At 37.4% G+C, this 11,302-nt stretch overlaps 1 protein-coding gene across 4 annotated transcripts; it reads right to left on the reverse strand.

Moving 5' to 3' along the window:
* Positions 1-249: 249 nt before the first annotated feature.
* On the reverse strand, positions 250-11,212 carry LOC121740298 (lipid storage droplets surface-binding protein 1). 4 transcript variants are annotated; one of them, XM_042132966.1, is made up of 9 exons: positions 11,153-11,212; positions 8,139-8,254; positions 7,045-7,230; positions 6,093-6,273; positions 2,475-2,668; positions 1,920-2,101; positions 1,381-1,447; positions 975-1,073; positions 250-695 (listed from the first exon to the last, which is right to left on the reverse strand). In XM_042132966.1, coding segments are annotated over exons 1-9 (1,134 nt in total). In that variant the 5' UTR covers positions 11,154-11,212; the 3' UTR covers positions 250-587. The 4 variants fall into 4 exon arrangements, with proteins under 4 accessions (XP_041988900.1, XP_041988901.1, XP_041988899.1 ...); XM_042132967.1 differs by having other exon boundaries at positions 11,156-11,185; XM_042132965.1 differs by lacking the exon at positions 11,153-11,212 and adding an exon at positions 10,192-10,331 and having other exon boundaries at positions 2,475-2,656.
* Positions 11,213-11,302: the final 90 nt, after the last annotated feature.

Genomic DNA, 11,302 nt, shown 5'->3' on the forward strand with positions numbered 1-11,302 from the left:
TTATTTTAGCTACCAACAACCACAAATCAACAAATAAAAAAGTTTTGTACTTAATATTTAATATGGAGGCACGTCTTCACATGGCTATTTGTATTTCCTCAATAAGGAAGGCGCGTACAATGCGCTTCTGGCTATTTGTATTTGCGTATTTGATGTATTCGCCAAGCAACCACCATGTGTAGACGGTATGTTTGGCAAAGTTTTGGCCTTATTTGCCTATCTGACAAACTATATGACCAATACCAAATACACGTATAAAGGAGTCAAAGCAAGTAAACAAAATCAAATAAAAGTTTGGTATTAAATTTGACGTCCATGTGTGGAATGTATTGACATAATATTTGCCTTGTTTGTGTATTACTTACGTCATTAATTTTGCCAAATGCAACAAATAGCCAATAGCAAATACAAATAGCCATGTGAAGTGCCTCCATTACATAATTAGGTAACTTGTATATTTATTTTAAAAAATCTACCAAATTATACAGTCCATTCTGAGTTCTAACATTTCATCCATAAAATATAAGTTGGAGGTAATCTGTAATTTATTTATTGACATGTGGTTTACTTACAGTTATTAAATAAGTCTAGTTAACACCGTTAATAGTGGCAAGATCATCTCGTTGCTCGTAAACTGAACGAGGCGTTATTTTCTCCCGCTCCTCGTTTCCCGCCAAAAACATCGCTAGGTGTTCCTGTAAAAAAATATATTTATTCATTTATTTATAACAAAACTGCAAATTAGCTTTATAAAAAAAATGATAAAGTTACAAACATAAAACTACATTGCTTGATGTGAAATGATCTCAAAATACTTAGTGGCCCTTGTATGATGATAGACAGCAAAGAAGTTTAACTTCTTTTTTATCTGTCTACGTAATCAAGTTGTAGTAGGCGTTCATTGTTAACAGCTATAAAAAATTATGGAAGCAAATTCAAATATAGCGTATTGATAATGTAAAATCGAACTTTACCAGGTACACTTTGGAGTTAGCTTGCAGCTGCTGCAGCAGGTCCCAGATCTTGTCGCGCAGACCGCGGACTTCGGACAGCGCTGCGTCCACGGGGAGAGCCTGTTGATATTCAAATACCTACTTATTAAGTACCTAAAAAGTTCTAAAGATTACAATCTTAGCCTGACCACAGCCGTTCTTAAGAATGCGAAATTAAGGTCAAATGCCAGGTTTTCACACAAATGAAATGAAATTTCCGCACAAAACTCGAATGAATAATGAACTCTATGACGGTATCTTAAAATTTTGAACACTTTGATATACAAATTCCAAGTGTGGCGTGGCCAGAAACGTTTTTACAGCACAGTACACGTGTCCATAATATTATAGTCTACTGTCTAAACTCTAACCCAAACATATAAATTACCTTAAGTAATGACTCAGCAGCCGACGACAAGTGACTCGTTACTAGCGACATCCCTTGACGTACATTTCTGTAAAACGATTGAATAAGTAAGCATATTTTCTAGGTACCTAAAGCAGCCTCTACACGTTGGCCGCGTTTGCCGAACAGAAGGGGACGGCGCTATACCAGAAGAAAGACGCAAATTCAATCTCTTTTTTTAGTATAGCGCCGTCCTCTTCTGTTCGGCAAACACGGCCAACGTGTAGAGGCTGCTTAATACCTACGGTCGTGGTACGCGCTTCTCGGTAAGTATATCTTTTTTAGTGCCTAGAGTTTCTCGGAACAACATGTACGGTATAACAGCGGACGAGTCCGCATAACATGTTGCGCCAGCGTTGCGCCGACTGTCGCTCTTTCGTTTTATATGCTAAACACTGTACCGTTTACACGGTGCGCTGTGTCAACGCAACGCTGACAAAACTCGCACCTTGGACTTGCCCTAAGAACTATACGGAGGTCCAAAAAAAGCTCAGCACTATAAGTTTTTATAGCACACTCACGAGGGCAGGTCGGTGTGCGTGTAGTTGACGAGGTGAACGAGCTTGCGCGCGGTCTCGCGGGCGAGCAGCACCACCAGCTCCTCCACCGTGGTCGGCCGCGCCTGGTTCTCCGGCTCCGGCGCGCTCAGGCTCGCGTACAGCTCCTTCGCCTTCGACCACGCGAGCACCGGGTCCGTTGCTATCTGTGAAGGACACAAACCCATTCCTTTCCGGCTTTGCAAATCCACGCAAACCAAACACGCAAACAAAAAATCAATGATATACCACACGGTGCAGTGCGGCGTCGCATCGCACCCTGTGGCATCATAGATTTTTATATGCAGGACGCCGCAGCGGCACCGTTCCGGCGCCGCACCGCACCCGTGTGGCTTCTCCCTAACAGACGTTGGTGAAATTGGGCCTGAAGCAACTAAATTTTTCGTCTGTTTGTTTATCCGGCTTCTACACCTTGGGTCCCATCCACCACCGTCGAATCTATGATATCACGGCCCAAAAGGCATAACAGGTATAGATTATAAAATAGTTATGGTAGATAGTAGATACCCTAATACTTACAAGTTCAGCAACATAGACGAGCACGTGTATCTGCTCCCTGATGGCCTTGGCCTCGGCGAGCGCCTGTCTCGTCAGTCGGCGCTGCAGCTTGCGCCTCAGCCGCTGTCCGTGCTGCACCGCCTGCGCCGCGCGCGCCCTGCCTCCCTCCCCTGCCTCGCCGTCCACCGCGTCCGCGCTCGTCACTATGATCACCACTGATCAGAACAGAATGTTTCAGCCCAGTTTGCCCCGTAGCCCACTTTCAGATTATGAGAAGCATCGAAATATAGATGATGATTATATTAATTTAATCTTATTGTCTAATCGAAAAAGGACGGTCCCATTTATGAGTGATGACGATTAATAAGAATAAAATTGGGATATTTGCTGCATAATATGCTGAATTAGTTATAAGCTTTTCAAAACTCAGTGACATAATTTATAATCGCAAATAATGTTACGTTTGCGGGTATACCCCTCAGTTTATAGAATAGAATATATAGAATTCTTTGATTACGGCAGCAGGATTGAGTGAATTCTAATGGGTCGACTGTTCGAACCATCTGCAACTGAAGGAGGTTAAGGTTGCTGCAGGGAACTCAAAAAAATCCGTCGTCATGCCCATACAAATTGCCGATCCGGGCAATTTGAATGGGTTAGAAGACGGCAATTTTTTTTTTAGTTCCCAGCATTATTCTCATAGAAAAAGTTGTTCATTTTGACGGGCTGATTTGATGGTTTTAAGGATTACGGTGTCCACCCGAACAAGCTGTATTTTAAGTTTTGTACAGTTTTATCTGGAATACATCCGACACGTGAGTAATATAGTGTCGGTCTGATAGAATCTGGCGTTTGATTTATCTGTCTCACCCAGGGTCCAGAGTCCGCAGTGACTTATCTACAATTTGTCACCTCTGGGACTGATAACCCCGGCCGGCAATCTCCTGCATCCGTGATCGGAACTTTCGAATAATTTAGTTTGTCATTCTAATGTTAACTAAACACGTCATTAGGTAACTACTTTATTGAGTTTGGAAGCATAATATTTTTTTATTTTAATTTAAACAAGGTTTTTTTACATAAATAGATAAGTACCTAATAGTCTCTAACTACAAGTAATCAATAATAATGCGCAAGTTGGTACAGTCTTAAATCATAAAAAATAGAGAATAATAATTTTGATCGACGAACTATTCTATAAGTAAAACTGGTAAAACGCAAGGGGGAGAGGTTTTGGGGATTCCCCCGTACTCGACGTCTTATCTACCGTATCGAAAGTAAGTCATTTATTGATACTGTGCGTTAAAACATGTTTTTTTAACGATCCCTTCATTAACTACTTTCAATTACCCCATGTGTTTTTATTTTTCTCTATGCTTTCAATTTATTTAATTCAAATTTATCAATTCAATTTCTGCGTCCAAAAATAGTCGGCCAATTTTGACTTTTAAAATTTCATTTGATACGCTTATAAATTGAATGTGATGTAACAGTTCCAAGAAGTTTCACGGAACAAGGTAGTTGTCGATTGCGGTCAGTGGTCGATTCCAATTATTAGACAACACCCAGACGGACGATAACGCCAACATAAATTAGTGTATCACCCGGGCTTCACTTGTCGTCTAGGACAAATATTCATAACTATAAGCAAACATTAATTAGGTAAGTAATTATGTTTATAACTTTATTTGTATGCAAGCATAACATAATTCAAGAAAACGCATAGACGAAAACGATTACATTATAAAACTACTTTTGTCACGATTTTAAAAGATTATCAAAATGAAGTTCCTATGGCCCGGTAGAATAGAGCGTAGCTTTACACTCGGAGGTTCTATGATAATGACGTGTTCAATATTTACGAAAGAATCAGATAATTTAATTTTTTTTTTCAAAATCAGATAGGTCGAATTTTGGTTCAAGAAAATTGTTTATCAAAAAATCTTTACATCAAAATCGAACTGGCTCTCCTTTGCTACCTGGAGATAGCAAAAAATGTTGAGAGGAGAACCAGTTCAATTTTTTACCGACTTCCAAAAAGGAGGAGGTAATACGTTCGGCGGTATGTATTTTTTTATGTATGTTCAACGATTACTCAGCCGTTTGTGGTCTGATTTCCAAAATTATTTTTGTGTTGTGTGTGTTTGCATGTTGCTTTTGGGTTTGACTCGAATTTGATACCATGTTCATAAAAGTGGTGACCATGAGTAATCGAGGGAACTCCTCAAAATTTATATGGAAACATATAGTGATTTCAATTTTTTCTGAAGTGTTTCAGGCATATACTACCAAAAAGTAAGATTTTGCACCAGGATGTACCCTAGTTCCGAAGGTACCCAATAGAACTTTTGAATCCTTATAGATACAAGTTCGAGGATTTTGGCTTTGTTTAAACTACTCCAAGCAAAGCCAATGAATTGTACATTATTTCTGCTGAACATAGGCTAAATTTTATTATTTTGCGTACGCTGCCGGAACTATAAAAGATAGAACCATAAAATGTTCTAAGTAATTGTAGATCTTATAAATATCTCCAAAAAAGTCCGCGACACACTATACTTATATATTATGTCGAGTGAGGCACAATAACCATTTTTTTATTTAAAATCTTGAATTTTTTTGGACTACATTAAAACGCGTTTATTTTACTTATGCTATTAATCCTTATGAAAATAAATTATTTCATCACTAAGTACAGTTTATGTAGATAACATTTGGTCTTTGAATGATTAAAATTGGACGTTTAGTTTTGAAATTATGGCGAAATTAAATATAACGATAGTGGGCGTCACCAAGCGCGGGTGCGCGTGCGGGAGGAAGACAATCTGTGCAGTGTGCACTATTATTGCATCCCTTCGGATAATGACTGCGGCCGCGTCGTCGATGTCAGTGTTGGAGTCTGTGGATTGACCTGGGAATCATTTTGCTGACCGAGTCTTTCCTGGGTAGGCTTTTTGCAGCCGTAACCGACATCCTCGCGGGCGGAGCCGCGGGCGACCGCTAGTAATAATATGTACAACTCTAAGACAACAAGCTATAAGTAATATAGCCTTGTGGTCTCATAGGTAACTAACAAGGGTAAAATTATTATTTTTTAACAAAAAATTAAAACCGACTTCCAAGGTAAAAACAAAAGTAATATTCTTTTTAGTTCAAACACTTACGGATTTTGTCGCGGAGCACTTTTATTAGTCCCGACCTAAGACGTTTCGACTACTTTCCGTAAATCCGTAAGTGTATGAACCTTGTAATATAATGAGTGATACTCGCGTAAACCTAAGAAATCATTATGATTCTTTTTAGATTATTTTTAAGAATATTACTTTTGTTTTTACCTTGGAAGTCGGTTTTAATTTTTTGTTAAAAAATAATAATGATGTAGGTACCAAAAAGGTAAAAATGGGGTGGAACGGCTTTTTTACCTTTGTATCTATTTAAACAAAGTTCTTCAGCATATCGCTGTCTTTGTCTAATACATTCAAAAAGTCACTTAACAGACAAGTCAGGAGTTCGTCTTAAGGCAGACCCCACATTAGGCGTGCTCGTGCCTCGGGTGTATGAGCGACGCGAGCGCACACCTAATGTAGGGAACGCGGGACGCCTAACCGATGCGTAGTATCAGGAAGGTAAGATTCTCACCGTCAGCGGCGTCCTGCTGGTCCGGCGGCAGGATCCTGTCGACGTACTTGTCGGCGGTGGAGAGCGCGCGGTCGAGCACGGTGGCGGTGACGGCGGTGACGCGCGAGTCTAGCACCGCGGAGCCCAGCTGCGTCACAGAGCCCGCGCGACGGAGGACAAACTGACGCGTCTCCGAGTACATCTGGTACACCACGGAAGGTTAAACATGGAAGTAAAATATGAATATGTTTAAAAATCAATGGTATATAATATGGTGTACGGGTCAACGCCCGTACAGCGTGTATTGCCTTATTACCTACTATGCAACTTAATACATATGCAACTCCGCATCTTTGATTAATTATTACTTTCGAATAATGTAATAAAGTTCAGTTCACGACGCGACATCTCACCAAGCGCGTGACTCGATCTCATATCCCATTTTAGTAATAGTCTGATCTATGCAATACAGGAATATTCTTGATCTCTTGTTTATCTATCCCAACCCCAAACATTGGTCCTTCGAGCCGGATCAATGGTCGGGGTTGGGATAGATAACAATAATAAGGCGGGCATTGACATTTGGAATTTATAATAATATAAATTCCAAATTATGTTTACAATATTGTCTTTCTGTCTACTTGACTAACTGTTTTCATTACAATGAAACTGCTGAACCGTTTATGATGAAATTTGGTCGCAACAGGATGCAAGATAATTTCTATCCCAAAAAATATATACCTACCATGATGTAAATTGATTGGGCCACAACGAAATTGCTAGCTGCATCTTTGTTCCAAATAAGCTAGAGGGTGCGACATTTACTAATTAATATTTAACCTTAATTTATTGAAGAGTTTGACAGAAAATGCGCAGAGCTAAATCATTAATTACATTAAAGGTAACTTCTTATCAAATGTCTCTCAGTGCGTCTATTTAGACTGCAATGTTGCAAATAAGCAATAATACTTACAGCCTGTGGTGGTAGGTATATAGATGGCACCCTCTTCTCCACAATGTCGAGGGACTTGCATAGGAAGCGGTCGAGCTGGTTGATGGGCGACTCCAGCAACTGCACCGCCGGTAGCGCCAGCTGAACCCCCGTCGCCAGGGACTTCTCCCCCAGGGTCAGGTACCAGCGGATTAGAGGGTTGGACTCCTGAATAAAAAAAAATACAATGTAGGCGGTCCTTCGAAGGTCCTAGTATACTTGCAAGCCAGTGCACTGGCTATAGATTTATCTATAAGGCAATAAAATTAATAAAATCTCGCGAAAATGTATTGGAAAATAAACGAACATCAGCTCAGACAAATTACAGGGCGCATACTGTATAGTGTACTAGTAGTTCCGCGTGGCTCCGCCCGCGTAATTTAGCTATTTCACGGAAACTGTACATTTTTCCGCAAAAAAATAACCTATGTTCCTTCACAGGGTTTATTCTTCATGTGTGCCAAATAACATAAAAATTGCTCCAGTAGTTCTTAAGATGATAAGCAATTTCAAATAATTTCACCCGTTTTTTCCACATGTTCCTCTTATTTCTTCGCTCCTATTAGTTTTAGTGTAATAAAATATGGCCTATAGCCTTTCTCGATAAATGGGCTATCTAACACTGAAATAATTTTTCAAATCGGACCAGTAGTTCCTGAGATTAGCGCGTTCAAACAAAGAAAATACGTTCACTTAACATCGTTCTGATCAGTGCAAAAGCTAATTTTTATTTGATATAATAAACATTGTATACTTATTAAACGACCATGTATAAAAAATGATGAATGAGTTATTAGGGAACCCATATTCTAATTATCACACTAATACTTTACACGTGTTCAAATTATAACTCCAGTTAGCGGGCACCTACTACCTAGACCCACAATAATATTGAACAATATCAAGTATTGCGTAATATTATTGACCGTCTAAGGTTGATATTGAACATCGCGCGCCTTCAATCTAATTGTCAAATATGCTGTTCAATAAAATTGAAGCGTGATATTAAAAATAAAATTGCTCGACTAGGCGGCCGGTAAGTTTCAACTAGAAAAACAAAATCGATGTGAACTCACTCTGATCGTGGAGTAGATCTTCTCAGTGACGACTATGCCGGACTCCACTATCGGTATGGTGGCGACTCTCTGCAGGGCCTCCAGCCTCGGCAGCGCGGGCTTCTGTACTTTCGTCACTGAAAACGGTTAACACGATGAATACCTATAGGCGTATTTACGGGATGGACACGACGTCACATGCAACGTATTTAAGAATTATACTTAAGAGACCGTATACGAAATTTTGCCGATTTCGCTGATTAACAGACGTGATTTAACAGTTAAAATACAGTATTTCTATAAGTTTTAATACACAACATGTAAGATCATTTCAATTATAATCTAATGTTGGAGCTAGATTTTTGTTTTTTTTTTTAAGTATTTTTAAATAATCCAACTCAAACCCGCGACAGTTTTGTGATTTTTGCTGTAAAAGGTTTAGAATATCACCTGTTTATGGATTGTATTGACGTCTTAAAGGTATGAAAAAAATGCAATGTACTGTTGAGAAATTCGTCTATACAATGTTGGAATTACTTTTTACCACTTTAATATGAAATAGTTGAGTAAAAAAATATGTAACTCGGCAAAATTTTAGAGAAAATGGGCAAAGAATTGCTGTTAATTTCGGCAACTTGGAGCTGTAATTCATAAAAAGAAAACGACAAAAATAATCTATAGATAAAATTCTATCCAATTCAAGAAAAAGAAAAGAAAAGCAAATTGTGCCAAAAAACACGATTCAAAACTACCTAAATGTCACATTAGCCTTGCAGCGAGTAATATAATGTGAGATTTAGGTTGTTTTGAATCGTGTTTTTGGCGCAATTGGTTTTTTTCTTTTCTTTTTTCTCGAATTGGATAGAATTTTATCTATATAGATTATTTCTGTCGTTTTCTTCAAAATTTCGGCAAAATTTCGTATACGGACTCTTAAGTTTAATTTAATTAAGAATTTGGCATAAACTCTACACGTTTTCTGTAAAACTTTTCAATCTGGATTACAACAATGCTTGAAGATTAGGTAGGATTATTTACTTTTCTTCTATTTTGGTTTACCTGGGAATGAGGTAACTTTCAACGTCCTAACCTCACGAAACAGTCTGGGCTCGCCCCGGCTTATTGGGCTTCAATGATTCAGCTGCAGACTAAGTCCCTTTTAGAAAAGGGTCCGATAAACACACATTATAATAATTTTGGACGCGGATAGCAAACTAGCGTTAATGATATATGCGCCAAGGGTATACACAACAGGCGACAATGCACTTATATGCTACATTTAGACTGAGCCCAGGTACCAACCTATCACAGGTAAAAAAACATGAAATCGATTGATTTTATTTTTTGTGAAACTGGATCGAAGCAAAGTATAAGATGATGAAACTATGTAAGTAATATAAACATACACCGCTTATCACTTTACTATCATGCGCACGATCATAATAATATGGCTATTCACTAATCATATTATGTGTTGATCATTACTTTCACTATCTCACTGTTTGTTTATGAAGTACGAGAGCTTATCGAAGGTCAAGGGTGATAAAGATAGTGGCGAAAGAAAAACAAATGACATACTTTTAAGACTATTAAGAACTTAGTAACTTCGAGATATTTCTATAAATTATATTAACTTAGTTACACATATATTTCCGTTTATTTATGTAAACGTTTTTGATACAATTATAATATTACACTTAAAATAAACAAAACATTGTAAAATGTGTATAATTTGAATGTGCAAAATTTTTGCAGACAGGTGGGATAGCGCGTTTCGTAGCCTTCTACATCGTGCTACGGCGTAGCGCGTCGTAGACATTCGTAGCCAGAAGTGCCCGAATTCGCATACTTTGCGTTCGAAAACCAAAAATTATTTTGGATTTTTTATTACATTTTAAGTTTATTTAAAACATAATGTTTATAAATTATAATATTATGTAATTCAAATTATTGTATTAGCAATTAAAAAAACATTCTAATAAATCAAATGTCCTGCCCCTTAGCGGTAATTAAGTCAAAGGAAATAATAAAAATTATAGATTATTTTATATTAATAAAAAAACTTAAATGATACCTTTAACTTTACTTTTATTCACAGCCTCTAATAAGCTTTCAGCTTTCTTCATAATAACACTATTGGCCCGTTGGTTTATTGTGAAAACTGCCGTACCGTTTGTAGTTTTCGAATTTAAATTATTCACTGCCATTTCGATTCACTTTTAAAGGTAATAATTATATTATTTTAATAATCTATCATATGAAAACTATTTTAATATTATTAATGAACAATATAATGTTTAATAAAAATATTTTTATTGCACAATCACCTTAATAGGTGTTCGTCAAAAGTTATAACGTTAAATGAGTGAATGCATTACAGTGTTCGTTTGTTTTTTCCAAAGGTTATCGGGGTGTAACTCTGGACGAGTCATTTATTTCAAGCGGTGATATCAATTTTATAATAAGAGGCGCCAGATCTTAAGAATGAATAAATAACATGATCGACGATCGTCAAGGTTGATCATTACCGATGTGAAGTCAAAAAGTTTAAAAATATGCTTGATATAACTTAGATGTTAATTTTATGGTTGCCTACTGTTATTTACTTACTGCATATTTTCAAATTTTACTGCTATTTTCATTAACTACTAAAACCAGTATAAAAGTTTCAAGTTTTGATTCGAATATTTCAGTAATTGATTATTTAGCAATTATTGATTTTATTTAATTAGCCATCAAACGAAAGAATGTAGTACATTTTTTTAATGTTTCTTCTAAGCTAAAAACTTACAAAATATTTAAAAAGTTTATAGGTAAGTACCAAATTTTACCAGCATTAATTTTCAGAAACCCGACAAAGTTTTGCTGCATCTTACTTAAAAGTTCGACGATTTCTAAAAATTTAAATTTCCGAACGAAAATTATCTACTTTCATGGCTAGGATATTTAAAAAGTTAACTTGTTTTTTCTTGCAATTTTATGTGCCTATTATTATTAATCTAATAATAGCTAGGTATTATAAACAATGTACTCACTGTTGTTAGCGGTAAGATCAGTGCACCCTGTACGTTGACATGAACACAACTACCGCCTCCCGCTGCTGTGTGGTCCTATCGCGCCGCGCACACATTAGCAACGCGCGACACATGCGGCGACACACGACACATTCGGCGACTAGCCGCAAC

The sequence above is a fragment of the Aricia agestis genome, chromosome 3, assembly GCF_905147365.1.
Source record: "Aricia agestis chromosome 3, ilAriAges1.1, whole genome shotgun sequence".
NCBI lineage: Eukaryota > Metazoa > Arthropoda > Insecta > Lepidoptera > Lycaenidae > Aricia > Aricia agestis.